The 22,351-nt window shown below is 25.1% G+C and overlaps 11 protein-coding genes across 11 annotated transcripts; 6 read left to right on the top strand and 5 right to left on the bottom strand.

The window, feature by feature from the left end:
* Nucleotides 1-82: 82 nt before the first annotated feature.
* Nucleotides 83-6,908, bottom strand: DICPUDRAFT_149273 (uncharacterized protein; the record flags this gene model as incomplete). The annotated part of the gene is made up of 5 exons (XM_003285328.1): nucleotides 83-5,660; nucleotides 5,743-5,832; nucleotides 5,921-5,943; nucleotides 6,038-6,317; nucleotides 6,454-6,908. 5 exons carry the CDS (start codon nucleotides 6,906-6,908, stop codon nucleotides 83-85), a joined length of 6,426 nt encoding a protein of 2,141 aa, XP_003285376.1.
* A 496-nt stretch (nucleotides 6,909-7,404) lies between these two features.
* On the bottom strand, nucleotides 7,405-8,733 carry DICPUDRAFT_76324 (uncharacterized protein; the record flags this gene model as incomplete). The annotated part of the gene is made up of 2 exons (XM_003285327.1): nucleotides 7,405-8,588; nucleotides 8,655-8,733. The coding sequence occupies 2 exons, from the start codon at nucleotides 8,731-8,733 to the stop codon at nucleotides 7,405-7,407; spliced, it is 1,263 nt and encodes a 420-aa protein (XP_003285375.1).
* A 397-nt stretch (nucleotides 8,734-9,130) lies between these two features.
* DICPUDRAFT_149271 (uncharacterized protein) lies at nucleotides 9,131-10,564 on the top strand (the record flags this gene model as incomplete). The annotated part of the gene is made up of 1 exon (XM_003285358.1): nucleotides 9,131-10,564. One exon carries the CDS (start codon nucleotides 9,131-9,133, stop codon nucleotides 10,562-10,564), a length of 1,434 nt encoding a protein of 477 aa, XP_003285406.1.
* A 470-nt stretch (nucleotides 10,565-11,034) lies between these two features.
* DICPUDRAFT_76322 (uncharacterized protein) lies at nucleotides 11,035-11,541 on the top strand (the record flags this gene model as incomplete). Its single annotated transcript, XM_003285357.1, has 1 exon — nucleotides 11,035-11,541. One exon carries the CDS (start codon nucleotides 11,035-11,037, stop codon nucleotides 11,539-11,541), a length of 507 nt encoding a protein of 168 aa, XP_003285405.1.
* A 232-nt stretch (nucleotides 11,542-11,773) lies between these two features.
* DICPUDRAFT_91491 (uncharacterized protein) lies at nucleotides 11,774-12,562 on the bottom strand. Its single transcript, XM_003285326.1, has 2 exons — nucleotides 11,947-12,562; nucleotides 11,774-11,869 (listed from the first exon to the last, which is right to left on the bottom strand). Exons 1-2 carry the CDS (start codon nucleotides 12,389-12,391, stop codon nucleotides 11,838-11,840), a joined length of 477 nt encoding a protein of 158 aa, XP_003285374.1. The 5' UTR covers nucleotides 12,392-12,562; the 3' UTR covers nucleotides 11,774-11,837.
* Nucleotides 12,563-12,681: 119 nt separating this feature from the next.
* DICPUDRAFT_29253 (uncharacterized protein) lies at nucleotides 12,682-13,553 on the bottom strand (the record flags this gene model as incomplete). Its single annotated transcript, XM_003285325.1, has 2 exons — nucleotides 12,682-12,969; nucleotides 13,041-13,553. Coding segments are annotated over 2 exons (801 nt in total), but the record flags the coding sequence as incomplete, so codon positions are not given.
* An 821-nt stretch (nucleotides 13,554-14,374) lies between these two features.
* On the top strand, nucleotides 14,375-16,432 carry DICPUDRAFT_29220 (uncharacterized protein; the record flags this gene model as incomplete). The annotated part of the gene is made up of 2 exons (XM_003285356.1): nucleotides 14,375-15,821; nucleotides 15,855-16,432. The coding sequence occupies 2 exons, from the start codon at nucleotides 14,375-14,377 to the stop codon at nucleotides 16,430-16,432; spliced, it is 2,025 nt and encodes a 674-aa protein (XP_003285404.1).
* A 692-nt stretch (nucleotides 16,433-17,124) lies between these two features.
* Nucleotides 17,125-18,369, top strand: DICPUDRAFT_76319 (uncharacterized protein; the record flags this gene model as incomplete). The annotated part of the gene is made up of 1 exon (XM_003285355.1): nucleotides 17,125-18,369. The coding sequence occupies one exon, from the start codon at nucleotides 17,125-17,127 to the stop codon at nucleotides 18,367-18,369; it is 1,245 nt and encodes a 414-aa protein (XP_003285403.1).
* An 85-nt stretch (nucleotides 18,370-18,454) lies between these two features.
* DICPUDRAFT_149266 (uncharacterized protein) lies at nucleotides 18,455-19,243 on the top strand (the record flags this gene model as incomplete). The annotated part of the gene is made up of 1 exon (XM_003285354.1): nucleotides 18,455-19,243. The coding sequence occupies one exon, from the start codon at nucleotides 18,455-18,457 to the stop codon at nucleotides 19,241-19,243; it is 789 nt and encodes a 262-aa protein (XP_003285402.1).
* A 1,615-nt stretch (nucleotides 19,244-20,858) lies between these two features.
* DICPUDRAFT_24770 (uncharacterized protein) lies at nucleotides 20,859-21,053 on the top strand (the record flags this gene model as incomplete). The annotated part of the gene is made up of 1 exon (XM_003285353.1): nucleotides 20,859-21,053. A coding segment is annotated over one exon (195 nt), but the record flags the coding sequence as incomplete, so codon positions are not given.
* A 172-nt stretch (nucleotides 21,054-21,225) lies between these two features.
* Nucleotides 21,226-21,902, bottom strand: DICPUDRAFT_29264 (uncharacterized protein; the record flags this gene model as incomplete). Its single annotated transcript, XM_003285324.1, has 2 exons — nucleotides 21,226-21,429; nucleotides 21,537-21,902. 2 exons carry the CDS (start codon nucleotides 21,900-21,902, stop codon nucleotides 21,226-21,228), a joined length of 570 nt encoding a protein of 189 aa, XP_003285372.1.
* Nucleotides 21,903-22,351: the final 449 nt, after the last annotated feature.

The raw sequence follows: 22,351 nt of genomic DNA, 5'->3' as shown, positions 1-22,351 counted from the left end.
GTATTAGTACCGATACAAAAATTAAATTAAAGTTAGGTTTTTTTAAATATAAGTTTATTTATTTTTTTATTTATTTTATTATTTATAAATAGGATTTTATAGATTCATCACTTCCAAGATGTTTTTCGATTTCCTTAATAGTTTCTTGAGTTATACGTTCAACATCAGGAACGGAATCTTCTAATAATTCAGAAATAAATGGAATTGTTTCTGGTAATAAAATTAATAATTGTTCACCCATTCTTCTATGAAGTGAATTGATAACAACCATGGCAGAGTAACGAACGATTGAATATGGTGATCTAGTTTTCATGAGAATAGTATGGTTCAAATGTTTCCAGAGTAAATCTTGATTAATTGCAACTGCTAATTGGGTAATACATGGAGCAAGATAATGTTTAACTCTATTATTATAACTTTCAATGGTTCCCATTTGATTTTCTAATTGGTTGGCTAAAGCTGGTAAAACTTGTTCGAATTTTTGTTTATCTAAAAATCCATCGGTATCGTACATAAAACATTTTTCTAAAGCTGAAATTACAAAACATAAAATTGACTCTTCTATATTATTATTATTTATATTATTTATATTGTTATTTATATTATTATTATTATTTAAAAGTTTTCTCTTATTTATATTATTTGTTTCATTTACAATTATATTATTATTATTTTTTAATGGTGTATTATTAAATATAGATTGAAGTTGACGAATTGAGTCATCTAAAAAGTATCCAAAGTATGGTACAAATATAGTCTTTAAGTTTGATGATAATGAATTTACAATTTTATAAAAGAATAATAAATTATCTTTAGATTTTTCTTGTTGTTGAACCGGTTTAGATTTACCATTCATTACTTTTTTCTTTTTGTTTGAAACCTGTTCTTCTTCGCTATCACTATTGTCATCTTCTTCACTTTCTTCATCGTGATGATTACCATTTTGTTGTTGTTGTTGTGGTGTTAAAGCCCAATCTAAAACCTTAATAAATAATGGTTTAAATAAGTTTTCATTTAACTTCATTACCAAAGTCATAAATGATGATATAATGTGATCTTCAATTTTATCTGCATTTTTAACACGATCCTTGTACTTTTTACGGAACTCGAAGCATTGGAGGTAGAATTTGAAAATGCTCTTGTGATGGAGTGCAATATCTTTTGGACCCAAGTTTAATGAAATTTCACCGACGAAATCGAAAAGACAAATTAGGGATTGATCATTTTCAGATTGAACAGCAAATTCATAAGCGGTAAACATGGCTGGTAATAAGAGACGGAACTCTACATTCTTGGTAAGTAAACTTAAGAGACGTTTAATTTGAGCTAATAATTTACCAGATAAAAGACTGTTGCTTGTAAGACGTGGGTGGAGTAAAGCATTTAAAAGTTGTGGAAGATATGGACTTAAGAATTTAGAAATGGTATTAAGCATCATTTCTAATGAACTAATGCAACTAATTTGTAAAAGAGTACGAGTTTCATTTTCTTCTTGGAGGTGATTAGTCTTGTATGAACCAGTGAGAGTATTTAAAAGTACTGGGAAAAATTGTGGGATATATGGAATGGTTTTAGCTTGTAATTCACTGCAGAGTGTAGCAATGCAAATTAATGATGATGAAACGACTTGATGACTGCTGTGGCCCATTGATTTGATGATAATTGGAATTTGTGAAAGGAATACGGTTGGGTTGCTTGATGAAAAGTTTCTTGCTAAAATTTCGAATGATAATAAAGCAGTTTGTTTATTGGCTTCGGTTTCAGTGGAGCTTTCAAGAATACGAGCAAATGAATCGATAAGACAAAGGAATTGGTCAACTTGTTCTTGTTCAATATCTTCTTTAATTAAAGTGATCTTTTCATTAAAGATAACTAATGAACGACGACGTACATTGCTGTCACTGTGTTCAAGTAATTGAGTAATAGTGGAAATGAAACCTGGTACACTGAGGAGTTGACTTAAACGATCCATACAAAGATTGATTGAAGATAAAATCTTTTTAATAAACTTATCTTTACCAACTTGATTAATAATACTGTTATTACTACCATTAAGTTTAATTTGGTTTGTACTAACGATTGTTTTTTCGCTATATTCAGTAGTCTTTTTAAGTAATACCAATAAGTTTTCAAAAGCTAAAAGATATTGATTTTCAATGGTTTGTCTTTCTTGAGCACTTGATACGGAGAAACTATCTAAATATACCTTGGATGAAAGACGTTCGCAAATAAAGTCGAGAGTATTAACTTGAAGTAAACGATTATCTTTAGAGTTGTTATTTGATAATAATCTATAAACGATTTCCTCCTCTTCACTTAATGGTTCAATACAACTGCCAGTTTCGATTGATAATTGATTTAAAAGTAAGCAAAGATTAGCAAGGGAAGTTGACATTTCTAATACTGGTACTTGATCACAGAATACACTAACGAAATCATTAAATTGATCATAATCGACTTCTTCTTTAATTTGATCGTCAGAGCTCATAATGGTATCTTTATCTAATGGCTTGAGTTTCTTTGTGATAATACGTAAATCTTGAATCTTTTTAATTAAAATTAAACAGAGAAGAATATGGAATTGGCTGTATGAAACTGATTGACAAACAGAGTTAAACAATTGAAGACGGAATGATTTTGGAATAGTAGCAAATGATTCTAAGAATAACTTGAAGATTGAAGCTAATGAAATACCTTGTTTTACTAAAGATGGAAGCAATTGTGAAAGGAACTTTTGTAAAATCATGAATGAGAAATTGTCATCACCATTTTCCAATACAAATTTAATCATACCAATAATAGAATCCATAAATTTGAAAAGTTTTTGTGGGAATTTAGATGCCAAGTTTGAAAGTAATAAGAGAGCGCTGTTACATGTTTGTAAACTCTTGGTAGATTCGACACATTTAATGATAATAGAGATATCATAAAGACCTTCAATTGACTTAATATCTTTAGCAGAAGTAGATTGTTCGCAAATTGAACCAAGTGAAGCCATGGCAAGTTGTTTACAATATTCGATAGCATCAACGGTAACTTCTCCAGTAGCAACAGTATTTACATCTAATTTCTTTAAAATTAATTGGATTGGATTAATTAAAACGGAAACATTGCCAATCTTGCTTGAATTTAAACGAATTAATTCAAACAATGAATTATATCTTGGGATTGGTAATGAAGCAGCTGGTGTTGATGATTTAGTTTCTTTTTCTGGTAATAACATTGGTAAAATGACAGTACCATCAACTAAAACGGATAATAAGGCATTCTTGGCAACATCTTTAACTTGTTGGTTTTCAGAAAAGAAATAGGATAAAACGATTTCAACGATATTGATTTGCTCTTTGATTGGGATGGTTAAAAGTAAATTCTTGGTAATTGATGCAATGGCAACTCTTAATGGTGAATATTTAGTTTTGGTATTGGTAAATTCTATATCGTTTGAAATTGATAAAGCTGAAAGGAATAATGAAAAAACATTATGGGATTTCTTAAGTTTGCTTGAATTAAGGACAGCGGATGAACCTAACTTCTTGAGTAAAATATCCAAAATCTTTGACTCGGTTTGGACCAATGTTTTGTTTTTAGCTTTTTCTAAAAGTGCTTGTAAGTATTCGGAGGTAGTTTCGACAAAAGCAACATCATCAACAGATTGTAAAGATGAGATGAATGATAATTTACTTTCAATTGATTCGATATTTAATGAGCTTGAAACTAAGAATTTGCCAATAGTTTTAACTTCATCTAATGTAAATTTATCGGTGTTGTTGGTACCAGCTTTATTAGTTTCTTCATCAGAGGAATCTTCATCTTCGTCATCTTCATCAGCAGCAATAGTATTTGATGGATTAAATAATACCTTTGAGAAATAACTATCTAAAAATTCTTTATCCATTGAAAATTCTTTTTTGTATTGAGTTAATTTTAATAAGAATTTACTTAATAACTCTAAATCAATAGTTGGTTTATTTTCACCAGCATAAAATTGGATGGATGAATCGGATTTGGAATTCTTGGAGGCACTAGCAGTGGTAGTTTTAATTTGGTTATAAATCTCTTGAATTGATTCAAGGGAAGTTGATCTAATTGATGATTCATTTGATTTTAAGAGTGAAATGAATGGAACGATAATAGTTTGGTTGCTTAAAATGTAACGTGAGAAAGCTTTGGAGTTTACCAAGAAACCACTTAAACAAAGAGATTGATATACACTATTAAAATCGGTAACTGGTTGTTGCCAAAAGTTTGATAAAAATTTAAAGAAAACTAATTGATTTGAAAAGAATTTCTTGATGATAACCTTGAGAACGGAATCAATGTTTGAAACTTTACTGTTGAAAATTAATTTACATAATGATTGAATTAATTGGACAATAGAGGAAGCATTGGCAGTGGTGACGGTAGATGTAATGGCAGCATTGGATGAAAGTTCCTTGATAAGTGATTCTGCTTGTATGGTTTGAAGGTTTTCAATAATTAAACACAATACATGTGAAATTGAGCCAATTTGGATTGGTTTGGTAACAGCAGATGAACCTTTAATGGCAGTATAGATATCTTGAATATTATTGAATTGATTCATTTGGGTCTCTTTTGATGAATCATTGTTGATATAACGTTGGGTAACTTCGATTGCTAATTTGAATGATTGTTGTTGGTATTGTTGTTTAACTGATTGGATTAATAATAATAAGAATAAATCTGAATTAAATGTTGAATAGGTTGATTTTGAAACTGAAACAAGTAATGATAATGATTGTTCGCTATTGATATTATTTGAAATGGATTTAATAACAGTTTCGATCTTATTCTTGTTGGTGGTAACATTATTAAAAATTGGGTTTAATTCTTTATTAAATTTGCTGATAATTAAACTTGATACTGATTCGTTAAATAATTGAGAGAATAAAACAGCTAAAATATCTGATGTAGTTGATTGTTGTTGTTTGACTACATTTAATAAATTTAATAAAACGATTTCAACTAATTTATCATCATTGGTAAATGATGAATTTTTAAAAAACTGATTTGAAGCTTTAATTAAATCTTTGGAAACAACAATTTGGTAAAGTTTTGGTAAGGCCCAGGCGTCTTTGGCAACAGAGTGGTCGGAATCAACAAGACGACTATAAATGGTATCAGAGAATGAACTTGAAAGGGTGCTTATTAAAGTGGATTTATCAGACTCTTCGGAATATAATTGTTTAAATAATTGTAAACCATCTTTACGCTCGGATGGAATTGTGCTTTCTAATTTTAAGAAAATTGTGTTTTGTTGTGATGTTGAAATAGTTTTTTGTTCAAATATTAATTTTTGGAAGTTTACCAATTTATCCTTGTTGTTATTTTGTTGTTTTATTAATTTTTCAATCTCTTCTTGTACTATTTGGTTATTTAATAATCTGGCTATTGATATAATTGATTCATCGGATTCTTCTTTCTCTTGTTTATTCTTTAAAATATAGGTTGAAATGATTTTATTAAAAATAATACTGTGATATTGTTGTGTGTTTGGTAAATCTGTAATTAATTGGCTTAATAATGTATAACACTCTGCTGATTCGACTATATTACTTGAAAGATATTTGAATAAAATTAATAATAATCTATCTAATGATTTTTCTTGTGAATGGAAATCAAATAAAATTTCGAATAATGCTCTAAAAAATTTTAAAAAAGAAATAAAAAAATTAATATAAATTAATTAAATAGAAATTATTAATAATTATAAATAATACACACGGAATTGAAACTAATAATTCTAAAGTTGAATTTGATAATGAATCAAACTTTTGTTTTTGGAATAAGACCATTAAAAATGTAAATGCAGAGCTAAAATTATTTTTACAGTGTTTTAAAGTTGTTTTAAATAGTAACTCTATTACATCTTTGGTAAGTGTGACTTTAGATGCAATAATACTTAAAATCATATAGGGTACCAAGCTAAATATGAAAAAGAAAAAAATGATAATTAATATTACGGTTTTTTTTTTTTTTTCGTTTTTTTTTTTTTTTTTTTTTTTAATATATAACTTACAAGTAAATCTGTATTATTACTCTTTAAACATTTAAGTAAACATGCTAAAGTTTCTTTTAAGTGTGGGGTGGTTTTTACAGTTAAAAGTTCGATAAGAAAAGCGGTAAAGAATGAGACTAATGGTTTGGTAACAAGGTTGTTTCTATCATAAGTTTCGACAGTTGATAAAATGAAATCTAAAAAGAACGGATGTGAACCTGTAATTTTAATAAAATATTCTCTTGGTATATAAACTTTATTTTCTTGAACATTTGTTAAAAATTCCCATTTTTTATTAAACCTGAATTTAAAAAAAATAAAAAAATGAAAAAAATAAAAAAGAGGGAAAAATAAATAAATAAATAAAAGAGATAAATATTAGTATATTAATATGCAATTATAATTGTAATAATTTTAAAAAATAAACTATAACTTACTCGAATTGTAAAATTGATAAAAATTTAGCAAAAATATTTGATTCATGATAAGGTATAATTGAGGATAATACTGAATCAATATTGAATTCATTTATTCTATATCTACGGATTAACCATTCCAAAGCTTTGTGGGCAGAGTTACTAAGGAAATAGTTTGATTGCAATTCTAAAAATTTATTAATTTCAATGTCGATTTTGTCGTTCTCTTCTTTAACCTCTAATACTCTGTTGAATGTCTTTGATGTATCTGCAAACAATGTTAATTGAAAGCATTTGAATCTGACATCTATATTTATTAACTCTTCTAAACCCTCTTGACCCATTGCTAAAACAGCATCTAAATCAATATTTGCAGCTTCTACTTCATTAAATAGTAAAGATGCTCTCTTTTTAGTAACATCTACATAATGAATTTTCTCTTTAATGCTTTTTAATTGTCTATCTAAACTTGTCATTTTTATATTGTATATATATATATCGTTTATTATTTGCTACTGTGTGTTTATTTATTATTGTTATTTGACCAGTTATTATTATTACTATTATATTATGATTTTTTTTTTTACGAAAAATGACAAAAAAAAAAAAAAAAAAATTATTTATTTTTTAATATATAAAAATATTATATATATTTGAAATATTAAAATAATTTAATTTATTATTTGAAAAAGTGTTAAAAAACAAAACACACAAAGTCAGACAGATAGAGCCTTATTCTTATTTTTCTTTTGAGAAAAAACTAAAAAAAAAATAAAAAATAAAAAAAAAAATTAAAATAAAAAAAAAACGAAAAAAAAAAAAAAATTCGGTTTTATAAAAAAAAAAAATAAAAAAATTAAAAAATAAATAAAAATTAAAAAAAAATGATAAAAAAAAAAAAAAATAAACAAAAAAAGAAATATATAAAAATAATTGTATAATACTTATAATATATGGTTTTTTTTTTCTTTATTAAAATTGCATTGGATCATTATCGTTGATTTGTAGATTTCTTTTTAATTTTAATTTTTCGATATGATTCTTAAATATTTGGTTGTATTTATTAAATAATTTTAAACCAGTGTCAGGTTTAAGTAATTGATCAAGAGTTGGACATTGATTTGGATCAAATTGGTCGATATTTTTTAATTCGATGGGGATGCAAAGTTTTTTAGTATCTGGATGAATACAGAAAGGGGCTTTTAAAAGATGGTTCATACCGATTGTGACAGGTTCATCAATTCTAGGCATGGTGTAGGTGAAGACGATTTGGTAAAGGTATTCTCTGAGGTTATTGTCTTCTAAATATTTTTTAATTGCAAACCAAATTTCGCGATCAGTAACAGTGTTTTTAATTTCTTCTAATTTTGCTTTGATGTTTTCTAAAGGTGTAATGATTTGTTTGTCACGTTTAATTTGAATTGGTATGAGGGAAAGGAGTGTATCGCATTGCTTTTGATTTGAAAATAGTTCTTGTTCTTCTACAACATGGTCTTCAAAGAATGGTAAAAAGAATTTGTCATAAGAGTATTTGAGGACTGGTAATTGATTGGCTGTGATTTCATTACGAATGTGATTGATAATCGATTGACGGTTCTCTTTTTGGAGGAATAACGCAGAACGGTCTGATACCCAACAATGTAAACCACGACGACCACTAAAAACAAACATAATTTGCTCAAAGCCAAAGCAGTCACGTAAATAATGATCGAGGAATTTGGCTGCGACCGATAAGAAACCCCAACATTTATGACAAATACCAGTGTTGCTGCAACATGCACGAATATCATTATAGTCATCAATATCGATATCAAATACTAATTCTCTTGAAACTGGATAATAATCTGTTACTGTGGACATCTTTGATGGCTCCCAACTGTATACTGGTCCAATATCTAATCTTATGGGTAAATCAATGCTAGTGGCACCTGTTTGTTGATTGGTTGTATTTCTTCCTTTTAAAAATTCTTTTAAATGTTCTACTTTAGTAAATGATTTATTACGAATTGTAAACACTTTTTCACCAATAACCCTAACTGAAAATTCTCTTCTTTCAAATGCTTTTTGTACCTCCTCTTTAAAATCTTGATTGTTTGTGGTTGTAGTGTGATTGATGGTTAACCATTCATGTAGTAGTGTAAATGGAAATAATTCATCTATTTTAAAAAAGTTTAATATTTATATACTTTAAAAATAAATTTAAATAATTTTTTTTTACATACCATAAAATTTCCTTAAATTTAAATTTTCTTCATATTGTATATCTTTAGAAAAATCAAAATCTGGTTCATCTTCCATCATCTTTTTATTTAAACTTTTATTATTATTATATTATGTTATTATTGTACAAAATTAAATTATGAAAAATAAAAAAAAAAAAATAAAAAATTTGAATTTTTTTAAAATTTTTTTTTTTAGCGCTAAAATTTTAATATATTTTTTTTATTTTAATTTTAAAAAATTAATACATAAATATATATACATATAATTATTTTTGGAAATAAATAATAAAAGTTATTTTATTCCAAATTTGTTTATTTTTTTTTATAAAACAAATATTTATTTTAAAAAAAAAAAAATGAATTTTATTTAATTTTTTATTTTTTTTTTTTAAAATTTTATTTTTTTTATTTTCTTCTTTTTTTATTTTTACCATTTTTATATTTCGTTATAATTTTAAAAAAATCTTACTAATTAAATGGAAAATTTATTTTTTAATGTTTGGAGGAATTTATATTTAAAAACCCAGATTATAAATCAATTAAAACTATTCCAATACAGCCCTGTCCAATTTAAATCTAAAAAAGAATTATTAGAACATCCATTTAAAAATTACTTGGTTAGAGTGGATATAGATTTTAACGAAGAGTTACATAAATATGACTTGTCAGATTCAATCCAAACATTATCATTTGGCAATTCTTTCAATCAGCCACTCAAAAAAGATGATATTCCATTATCTGTAGAAATATTATTACTTGGTTTCAATTTCAATCAGCCCCTTCAACAAGGTGGTATACCAAATTCAGTTAAGGTATTGACAATGGGATATTGTTTCAATCAGCCACTCAAGTTAGGGGATATCCCATCCTCAGTTGAAATTTTAGAATTTATTGGAGAGTTCGACCAACCTCTCAAACCAGGTTTGATTCCATCCTCTGTTAAATCTTTGTTGTTTAGTCCTTCTTTCAATCAACCTCTAAAGCCAGGAGATATTCCACCATCAGTTATAAATTTAGAATTTGGTTGGTTTTTCAATCAAGATCTAAAAGAGGGTGATATTCCAGCTTCAGTTATCAAATTAATATTTAGTAAAATGTTTAATCAAGCACTCAGGCAAGGTGCTATACCACCATCAGTAAAAATATTAGAATTGGGTAATGAATTCAATCAAACACTCAAGCCAGGGGATATACCATCGTCAGTAGAGGCCATTACATTTGGTTTTGAATTCAATCAAGAGCTTAAGGAGGGTCATATACCATCATCCGTTTTATCATTACAGTTTGGTAATAGGTTCAATCAGAAACTTAAACTACACGATATTCCATCATCAGTCGAAATATTGAATCTTGGCAAAAAATTTAATCAGGTACTAGAAGAGGGTGTTATACCATCATCGGTTAAAACCTTGATATTTAGTAATGGATTTAATAAACAACTCAAAAAGGGTATTATACCATCATCTGTTACAGCATTGACATATTTTGGAAAATTTAAAGACCTTAAACCAGGTGATATCCCACTATCAGTTAAAGCACTTACACTAGGTGATAAATTCGACTTACCACTCAAACCAGGGGACATACCTCCATCAGTTAGAGAGTTAACATTTGGTTTCTATTTCAATCACCCTCTTAAGCCAGGAGATATACCACCATCAGTACAGATATTAAACTTTGGTTTCGAATTTAATCAAAAGCTTAAGGAGGGTGATATACCATCTTCGGTAACATCATTAACTTTTGGTTATAAATTTAATCAACTACTTTCGCAAAGAGAAATTCCTTCATCAGTTCAATCAATAACATTTACAAGTGGATACAAGCCCACACCTGGTGTTCTTTCCCCATCAATAAAAATAATAAATAAAAAACCAATATTTGATGGTGATATGGATGATTTCCTTTAGTTAAATTATCAAATACCCCACACAAATTATTTTCTATATTATACTGTTGATTTACAAATATTTATAGAGATGGGTTTTTTATTTAAGTTAAAAAAAAAGGATAAAGTACAATCTACTGTTTTTATAAAAATAAAAAGATTGATGTAAGTTGTTTGATGAGATTTAAAAGAAAATTTAAAAAAAAAAAAATTCAAAAAAAAAAATTCAAAAAAAAAATCAAAAATTATAAAAGAAGTTTGAAAGGCTCTATTTTTAAAAAATTGTAAAAAAGAAGGGGGTTCTATTTTTAAAAAAAAAAACCTAACCACAATCTCAATTTATCTAAATAAAATACAAACAAAAAGTATTTTAAATGAAAATAATAAAAGTTTTAATATAAAAATTAATTTTTTTATTATTATTATAGTTTTTTTTATATGCGTAAATTTATTCATTTTTAATTATTTATCTTTTTTTCTCTTTTCTTAATTATGTTAACAAAAGTATATATTTGTAAATACATTTCTAAAAACCCTTCATCATTCGGTATTAGTAGTCATTGGGGTTTATTGGTAGCTGGTAAAATATTCCATATTATGGTTAATCATAATGACAATGATAAAGTTATTTATGATTCCATAGAATTTAACTTTAATTTTGAAAGGTTCCATTATAGCTTTGTATATATTGGTAGAACACAGTATAGTTTGGGAATTATTGGTGATACTGCACAGGATCTAGCAGACAAGTTTGTGTATGATTATAAAAAATCAAATTGCCAAGATTATATCTACAAGTTAGGTGAGTCTATAGTAAAGAAATTAAAGTTTCCACTTAAATCATCTGATTTATTTGATCCTTCTTTTGATTGTACAACAAAAGTCGGGTCAAAAATATCAATTCTTTGTACCAATTTAACAGAACAAGATATTATAAATGAAAGAAATTATTATTTGCAAAATAAAGAAAAGATTTTTGGTTTTGTTTCAACAAAATAAAAAAAAATTCAAAAAAAAATAAAATAAAAAATTTAAATTTTTAATTTTAATGTGCACAATAAAAAAAAAGAATGATTAAAATTTTTTAAATTGATAGAGGAGATGTGTGGGTTTTTAAGTATCTTTATATTAATGCTACTTTCTAAATAGTTGAGATAACCAGTATACAGGCAAAATATATCACACCCAATTTTAGAGGTTTAAAATGAGGGTTAAGAAAAAAAATAAAAATGAAATATTAAAAACAATTTTTTATTTAGATTGTTTTTTTTTTTTTTAATAATTATATTATTTTTTTAAAGTTTACTAAACATATCGGCAATATCAGCTAAAAAATAAAATAAATAAATATTAACATTTAATATTTTTAATTTTGAAGTAATTTATAATAAATTTATACTTTACTTTTTTCTTTGTTTCTTCTAACTTCATCAGTGTCATCATCATTATCTTGAATTGAAAAAGCATTTTGCATTTCATCATCATCGATTTCTTCAATTACATTGTCATGTTGAGTTATATTACTTTCAATATCATTTGAATTACGATTTCTACTTATATTTCCATAAGAGTCAATTGATTCCATAACTACCTCTTCATCTTGATCATTTAATTCTGAATAGGCAAACTTCTGATTGTTTGAATTTGGTTTCCAGATCCAACAAATTGCAACTAAAACAGTGAAATAAGAGGCACCCCAAACTACATCGATGATCCAGCCAGTTTGAATGCCATAATCGAATGATTTAGTTGAGTTTACAAATATTTGGCAGGTTAAAATGATGAATGATGCAACAGCGCTAAGTAATAATACCCAAATGAATTTTCTAAACATGTAAACCTTAACCATTTGTTTTTTAGCATTCAAAACTTCTAAGTTCTTTATAAGAGCAAATAATATCCACCAATAGAACAATGTGTCCAATATTGATACTGGTATAGTTAAATAAACATAAAACACCTTTCCTGTATTGCTATTTGGAGTTTTAAGTAGATACTCTTGAATACCTTTAAAAACAATATATGAAATAGTTGCTATAGATAATTTAACTTTGACATTTTGTGGTAATTTTGGTCTAAATAAAATAAAAAATTTTATTATTAATATAAAAGATATGATAGAAAAAAATATGAAAGTACTTACACTATTATACCATAACCTAGTGCAACTAATACTACAAGAGCTCTGGCAAAACCATTCTTTAATGTACTAAAAAGTGTCATAAATACTGCATCACTTGTACTAAAATTACCACTTTTATTAATGCTGCTATAGATAATGTAGTTGGATAAACTTTCGATAAAACCTAAAAGAATAACAAATGATACCCAAAATTGAATCTTTAATGCTGTTTCTTTAAATTTGAAGAATAAAACTGCCCACATAATAAATAGACCAACATATAATCCTGATATGACTAGATTATACTATAGAATAAAAATATAATGTTGTTAGATTTTATTACAAACAACAATTAGCTTTTAATGGTTATAGTTACATATAAAAATGGGAATTTTTCACCAGATAGATAGCCATATGGATTCATAAATATAATATCTCCTTCTATTGTGTAGTCTGATGCAGTTGAACAATTCATAATGAATGCAGCGTAAACACCTGTAGTCTCTATGTTTGAGATAAGATCTGGAAGTTTGTAGGTGCCAGCTTTATTTGGGATAAAAGTATAACCAAATGCATCCACACCATCGGCTTTGTTTAATGTAATTTTATAATCTTTTTCATTAGCTATTGTTGTATAGGTTGAACCTTGAATAATAATTGAGCCATATTGACAATTGGTTGCACCCATTGGACAGCAATCCGAGCCAGGTTTTGTTGTTGATCCAATAAAACTTTGTGCTTGGTTACTATAGAATAATATATTTACAAAAGGGTATGAATTATCTGTGATTTCGTTAACTGTAATGATTGAGTTATTAAGTGAAATATATGAATTTCCATTACCTGGTGAAGTATGTGGTACTTTTGATTTAGGTGAGTATAAAAATGATAATACTTCTGTTACCTTTATTTTATTTTAAAATAAAACTGATAGTCAGTAAAACTATATTAAATATAATAATATTTTATATCAATTATATTTTATTTTAAATACCTTATTACCAGTTGTTGAAATATGATATATTGATGCATTAGTATAGTTTATTAAATTACAACATATAAATAATAATATTAAGTTTTTTAAAAATTTCATTTTTTTTTCTTTTATATACAAAAAAAACAAACACAAAGATTTAAATATACATAAAAAAAAAAAAACTAATTAAAAAAAGATAATTGTATTTGTTTTTTAAATTTATTAAATAAATATATAAGAAATAATGATTTCTGTGTGTGTTTTTGTTTTAAATTTAAGCTTTTTTAAAATTTTTTTTTTTTTTTTTTATTTTTTTTTAATTTTTTAAAATTTATTTTATTTTTTTTAAAAATTTATTTTTTTCTAAATTCATTTAAAATAATTTTTTAGACCCTTACAATCTTTCTGATCTGAATTGAAAAAATTGGTTTTTTTGTGCTGCATATATATATATTTGGTGTCACAACGACTTTTTTTTTTATTTTTTTATTTTTGTTAAAATCAGAAAAAAAGAATTTAGGTATCTATAAAAGAATTAATTAGAAGAAAAAAATTTAAAAAAAAAAAAAAATTAATTTCCTATTTTTTATTTTTATTTTTTTTATTTTTTATTTTTTTTTTTCTAAATTCGATTATTAGATTAATTTCAAAAAAAAAATTCATTGATGCCTATTCCACCGATTTTAATTTAATAATATTTAAATCAGCATATTAATTAAAATTAATGTATAATAATGAACAAAAAAAAAAAATTAAATAATATTATAAATAAAAATTCAGATAATAGTAATAATGATAATGATGAAAACAATAATGTAATATACGACCAAAATAATAAATGTATAAATCATAATAATAAATTAAATATTGAATTTATTTTGCAAATTTCAATTTCGATTATAGTACTTTTAATATCTTTTATTAGCATTGGCGATGGCGAAAATAGAAACTTGATACTATTATCTTTAATAGTTAATATCATCATTCAGTTTTATTTGCACAATAAAAGCAAGTTTAGTAAAATTAATAATAAATCTATTATACAGAGACCTTTGGTAACAGATTGGGGTTTATCATTATCAGCATCACTATTACCAAATGTATTGGTTATTTTATTATATAATATTAATCGCATAGTTGGCAGTAATAATAATAGCACAGATTCATTTAATATAGATTTGGTTTTATTTCACTTATTATCAGTTTCAATAGTATCACCACTTTATTTATTAAATTATCTATCATTATCAGGGTTGTCCTCTCCCTCAAAAGATAAATCATCACCACCACTTTCGTCAGCAAATTCCTTTAATACCCCTCCACCCACAAATAATAAATTTATAGTTTACTTCATATCATTCATCACTAGTTTGGCGGTATTAATATTTTCATCAGAATCAGATTTAATAAATATTAGTGATAATAAAATAATCAATATAACAATAGTATCAGTTTTATTACAGTTTGTTAATATAATATATATTTTAGTCTGCAAGCAGTTATTAGAAAAATTAACAGCTAGTTTTACAATAGGTGAAGCATCAGTAATTTCACAATTTTTGTCAATATTAATATCAGAATCATTTAGATATATATTTGATTTGCTCATAACCGATGGCAATAATAATAATAATTATAATAATAGTTATAAATTTAATAATTTAAATATATTATATTGTTTTTATAGTTTAATTTTAGGGGCATTATTGGTAGTATTGATTAGTAGTATATTTGGTATTGCTAGTAATTTAAGAAAGTTAGTTGTATCAAAATCATTTTTACAATCACCAATAGTAGAAACAACCACTACCATAACATCTAATAATGATATTACTATAAAATCAAATACAAAAACTATTATTATATCAAAATTTTCAGAAAATAAACAAATCATTATAAAGAGTACCCAATTTTATTTATTAGTAGTGGGTGTTATATTTTTAATAATTTATCCAGTACTTTCGTATCAAGTTGGTCAAAATCCATTTGAATGGGTTTTTGAATATATTGCAAGTAGCCAGGAAATTATGTGGTTAATGATAATCTGGTCAATGCTTTTAGTGTGTACAATAGTATTATATCAGCCATCGATTCACTCTGAAATACCCATGATTATCTCTAGAAAGTATTTCCATATTTTAGCAATAGTAATGTTTACTCCTCCATTGTTATTCTTTCCAAGTAGTGGTAGTTTTGCAAGTATAAACAACACAGGGTTCCAAATGAACACTTTTATGGTCCTTAGTTATGCAGTTTCAATTAGTGCTTTGGTTTTATTAGAGTTATTAAAGTATTCAATGGCACCTCCATTGGCCGAGCCAATCAAAATCTATATGGATAGGTTTTTAGATAGTCGTGACTCTGGCATTGCAACATTAACCCATTTATATTTGTTATTGGGTTGCTCGATACCACTATTCTTCACTTTTTTTATAGATTTATTAGGTAACGCCGCCGTTACTAGTAGTAAACCATACCATGTACTATCACCATTCTCTGGTATTGTAACGATTGGGGTTGGTGATACAATGGCATCTTATTTCGGTGTAAAATATGGCCGTACCAAATGGTTTGGTTCATCACACAAATCAATCGAGGGAACAATAGCAGGCTCCGTTTTTACAATTTTAGCATCTCTCTTATTTTACTTTTTCACATCCTCTTCATTCACTACATTCACTCTTTTTAAAATTATTTTTGCATCCACTCTATGTTCAGTTATAGAAGCCTCAACAAATCAAATTGATAATTTAATTTTACCAATATTTTATTTTATTTTAATTAATTTATAAATAATAATAAACAATACAGTAGTTATCAAAATTTTTGACCCAGATAACATTTTTTTTATCTTTAATAATTTTAAATTTATCAATATAGGTATCTAATTTTATATTAAACATAATTAATATTGTAAAATCTTTATTCTCTAAATGTTTATAATTATTTTTAATTTGATTTTCTTGTATTGTCTTGTATCAATGTTGTATCATTTTTAATACACCGATGTTAACATAGGATTCTGCATAATTTTATTATTTGGGAAAAAAAAAAAAATTTATAAAATATAAAATTATAGGGGAAATCTATAAAATAAAAAATATTAAAAGTTTATTTGTTTGATATTATCAGATGATTATAATAAAAAATTAATAAATTTACAAATAGATATAAAATTCAAAATTAAGGTTATGATTAAAATTAATATATAGGGTGTAAATTTTAAAAATGACAATAAATAACCAATTATTATTAATTATATTGAATGTATCAAGTATTTAAAAATAAAAGTCTTTTATCATAAAAGATTTTTTATTTAAAAACACACACTTACATATCGAAACTATAATTTGTTTTTTTTTTTTTTCTAATTTTATATAAATAATTTCCTAAAATTTTTTTTTTTATTATCAAGTTAATATATTTAAAATACAAGATAAAATTGATTTTTATTAAGAAATATAATATAAGAAATAATTAAACAATGGAGGAAAAAAGAGAAATAGAGCCATATGAAAAGTTTTTATATTTAAAAAATTTACTCCCAGTCAATTTTAATTTGACTGGAACCCGTAATCAACAATTAATTTTACAAATTAAAATTCACTATGAAACATTAATGGTATTAATAGAAGGTGCTGCTAACGATTTTATAAATAAAAACTATATTTCTTTCGACCCTTTGGTAGGTGAAAACTCATGTCACTTTAGAGCAATCATAACTTGGTTTATTTTTGAAAAACAATATAACCTTTTAAAAGAAAGATTTTTAAAATTATTAATTAAATTAAAAGAAGTTAGAGATAGAAATGATTTAAATTGTTTCAAGGAATGTAAAAATGAAAACTTAACATTCGTTCAGATTTTAAATCGATATAATTTAAATATTAAGATATCAATGCAAGAATACTATTTAATTTCAAACTGGATATTAACTTTCACAAAACTACATTTTCACAGTCCTGATCCATTTTCAAAAGACATTAGTGACCATTCAAAATTATCCCCACTTAAAAATTCTATCCATTTTAATAAAAACATAATTAAACATTTAAAAAAAAACTTATCAGAAATTACCGCATCAATTTTTATAGAATATTCATCCAATGACACTGACACATTTAATAAATTAAATAGTCTGCTCTACATTAATAATGCTGGATTAAATTGCTTACCCATATACTGGGGCACTAAGGTGTTGGTCAACAAACTTATAGAGTTTAAAACACCTATAGTAATGGTATATAGATTAGTGGCTAAGGATTTGAATTTAAGAGTTATAGACTCAATATTATTTAAATATAAATATATCAATGGTGGTTATAAAGTAATTGAAATTTCAAATTTAAAACTAGATTTAAATCCATCTTTAAAAAAAATTAAAATTCATGATTGTGGCACCCCACATGATGACGATGCTGCAGTTTTTATATATTCAAATTGCCTAAGAAACACTGATGAGTTTACTTATCCTATAGTGGAATATTTGGTTTCTAAAATAGTTGAAATTGGTATTACCGAATTACTTAACCTAAGCATGGCTATACACAAACAATATCAAGAACCAAATTGCAATGATCAAAAAATAATAAATCTAAAAGATAATGAATATCTAACAAAATGTGAAATTGCTGATAGTTTAGGTTTCAATATTTTAAATCCTCATTTATTTTATATGGAGCATATTTTCACTGAAAGCATAAAAAATACTGATAAATATTTTAAATAAAAAAAATAAAATTTTTTTTTTCAAATTTCAGAAATTATTGTGCAATATAAAAAAAAAAAAAGAAATTTAAAAGATTTTAATTTAAATGGCCACCAATAATAATATTAATAATATTGATTTTTTATTTATTTGGAGGAATGTGGTATTAAGAAAAGCAATTATAGAGCAATTAAATTTATTTAAAGATAACTATAAAGCTGTGTTTAATACAAGGTTGGAATATTTGAGACACAACCACAAAGAATATATAACAGAGATAATATTTAATAATGGTTTTCAGCCTGCAGAAATACCCTCTTGTGTCAGAAAGCTAACTTTAAAAGGCGGAACAACATTGTATGGCATTGAATTTTTAGATTCGCTTGAAGCGTTAATATTTGCACCCACCACTACCAGTGTTCCTATAAGATCGAGTCAGTTCCCTATATCTTTAAAGGAGTTAGTACTTTCTGGTGAGTTTAATAGTAGTCTTAATGTTGGTGACTTACCTAATGTACATACACTAATATTTAAAAAATACGATAAAACTATTGGTATTGGGGTACTTCCAAATTCTCTACAAGTTTTAAAAATGGGTATAAAATTTAATAAACCATTTTCTAAAGGTGTAATTCCACTGTCAGTCAAAACATTACATTTTGGATACTGTTATGACAGGCGTTTAAAGGAGGGTGTTCTTCATCAAAATATAGAGCATTTGGATTTTGGTTCATTCTATCAACATCCTTTAAACCAATCTAATGTACCTTCATCTGTAAAAACGATTCGTCTTCCGCAATTCTATAATACTAAATTATTAAATCTTCCAAATTCATACGAAAAAATAGTTATTGGTCCTGTAATGATAATAAAAGATAATAAATATTTGTTATAAGTATTTTTCTTAATTATTTTTAAAATAAAATATGTTGGAATTTCCTATAAAAACCAAATTTTTAAATAAAATAAAATTTTTTTTTTTTTTTTTTAATTTTTTTTTTTTTTTTATTAAATTTTCATTTTTTTTTTTTTAAAATCTTAAAAAATAATAATATATATTTAATAAATTTATATATACAATAATAATAAATAATAATTAAATAATATAAATATGAAATAACTATGGGATCCCTCAATTATAATAGTTCAGCTGATAACAAGCAAGAGGGTTTACCAGAATTTAGTGGTGATGTAGATAATTTAGTGTTGGATTTATTCAACAATGTAGATCAATTTAAAAATGAAGAAAAAGAAGAAGAAGAGGAAGAAATTTTGCCTTCAATCGATATAGATTCTATAGTTAGTAATAATAATAATAATGATAATAGTATTGGTAGTAATGCATCTATAGGTGAAGAAAGTGCTTCATCATCTAATAGTATTATAACCAATAAGAACAATATTATAGATAATACTAATGATAAATTAGTAATAGTCCATTCTCAAAGTAGTAGTAGTAGTAGAAGCAATAGTGGTGGTGTTGAAAACTTATCATCTCCAATTAAAAGAAAAATAGAAGAAATATCTTCAGATCACGAAAACTCACCATTAAATAGTAACAATAATATAAGCTTCAATAACGTAACACCAAAAGATAATAATGTAACACCCAAAGATAATAGTATTACACCAAATTCAAATTTAACACCCAAGGATAATACACCAAATACAAACTCACCATCACTGACACCATTCCAGCATCAAAAAACCGTAGTAGATGAGTTTGACCGTTATAATAATAATAATAATTTCAAAACCGATAAAACATTAGAAGATTTAGAAAGTCATCCAAAAAAACAATCTTTCAACATCAATTTTTCTAATAGTTTAAATGAAGAAGTTTTAAACCACACCTTATTAAAATTAAATGAAAAAGATAACGATGATAAATTTAATGACGATTTAATTTTTCTTTCAGATTCATCCAGCGGTAACATAAATAACAATAACAATAATAATAATAATAATAATAATAATAATAATAATAATAATAATAATAATAATAATAATAATAATAATAGTAAGTTTGATGATGATACAATATTTATTGGTGAAGATACCAAAAATAGTAATAGGTTCATATCTAAACCAATAAATCACTCATCACAAACAACTAGTTCATCTTTACAAATAACTACACCATTAAAAAAGAAAAGAGTCGAATATGATTTAATATCAGGGAAGCAAGTTAAATCACCAAGACATCCAAAAGGATTTTTAACACCAAAGAAAACAAATTCGACAATAACAGGAAACAATAGCAGCAATTGTAGTGATAGTCATTATGTTACAGCCGGAATTAGTCGTTATTATAGTAGTATAAATAATCCTCAAAATAAATATAATGAAGAACTTTTAAAAATAAATGAAAATAATAAAGATGATGGTGACAATAGCAATAATAGTGGTAATAGTATTTCAAATAATAATATCAACAAAGGTATGCATTGATTTTTAAAACCATATGGTTTTTTATGTAATGATACTAATGTTTTTTGTTTTTTATAGATTGTTGCCCCATTTGTCAATCAGCCTATGATAATCCATATTACTCACCCTGCAACCATGTTTGTTGTTATGAGTGTTGGAATCAATGGCTATCCTTGAAATTAGAATGTCCAGTTTGCAGAGAAAGAACCAGAGTTAAACAATGTAAACCTTTTGATCCCAATATGATTTCACCAAGTAAATTAAAAAATGCAACAAAGACAACAACAACAACAACTACGACAACTACAGCAAATTAAATAAAATAAAATAAATAATTAAGACCATTTGGAATTGTATATTGATTATTTTATTAACTATAACCAAGTTTAATAAAGAATATTAGTTTTATTTTTTTCATTTTTTTTTTTCATTCTTTTTTTTTACTTTTTAATTATTTTGGAAAAGAGAGTAATCATTAATCTTGAATGATTTTATGGAATTTAAAAAGAGAGCTTCAACTTCAGATTGATTTGTTTGAGTTTGAGCATTTTTGCTGCTACTGGCTGGAGAAATTTCGATAGTGTCATTTAATATGATTAAAATATCTGTATTTTGTTTTTCCAATCTAACTAAGAGCATATATAAATTAACCTAAATATTATTTAAAAATTATTATTTGTTATTATTATTGTTATTATTATTATTATTATTGTTATTTCCTTATAGTTGATTGTTTGTTATTATTTTTAAATGCATACAGTATTTTCAGCGGATTCTTTAAATTTTGCAACTTTTTGTTGAGCTAATAAGATATATTTTGGATTATTTGGGAAATTTGGGAGTTCATCATTGGTTAATTTTCTTTGGTTTAAAACGACTGATTTTTCTTTTGGTAATTCTAATTCTTCGGTTAAATTTTCATAGTGGAAGAGAATGGCTTGATCATCAACAACGCTTTGTTTTTCATTTAATTCAACGATAAAACTTTGATCAGACTTTTCGTCAACAAAAACTTCTTGGTGGTCTGGAACTTGTCTAAATTGGGTAATATCTCTAAATCTTTCTGGAATGGAAATTTCGATGGCTCCACCGTATAATGGTCTTTTAACAAAATTTGATGTCATTTTATTTGTAGAATATATATATTTTAGTAATATTAATATAATTTATTTAATATTAAGTGTTGAATTTAATGAAAAAGGTAATTTAAAAATACTTTAAATATGAAATTTATTTTAGTTTGAAAATTTCTTCAAAAAAAATATAAAAAAATATAAAAAAAATAATATTTAATTATTTTATTTATTTTTTTATTTTTTTTTATTTTTTTTTAATTTTTTTTTGTTTATTGAAATTTTTTAAATAGAATTAATTAACACATCGGTGCCACTTATGCAAACAAAAAAAAAAGAGGGAGTCCAAACCTGACTAATTAAGAATCTTTTAAGAAATTTTTAGCAAAACAATAATTAAATATTTATTATTTTATATGTGATTTGATATGATTATTCTGTCAAATATATAAAGATAAAAATAACAGTACCAAGTATTTATTTAGGATGTTTGGGACAAG

This window comes from Dictyostelium purpureum (assembly GCF_000190715.1).
Source record: "Dictyostelium purpureum unplaced genomic scaffold DICPUscaffold_44, whole genome shotgun sequence".
NCBI lineage: Eukaryota > Evosea > Eumycetozoa > Dictyosteliales > Dictyosteliaceae > Dictyostelium > Dictyostelium purpureum.
The sequence above is the reverse complement of the archived record's forward strand: the minus strand, read 5'-3'. Positions and strand labels throughout refer to the sequence as shown.

Excerpts from the sequence above, each read along its gene's own strand:
- DICPUDRAFT_91491 (XM_003285326.1), bottom strand. The coding sequence starts at position 12,391 with ATGGTTAAGGTTTACATGTTTAGAAAATTCATTTGGGTATTATTACTT. Across the intron at positions 11,870-11,946 it reads TAGAAGAAACAAAGAAAAAA|CTGATATTGCCGATATGTTT; the intron begins GTAAAGTATAAA and ends TTTATTTTTTAG.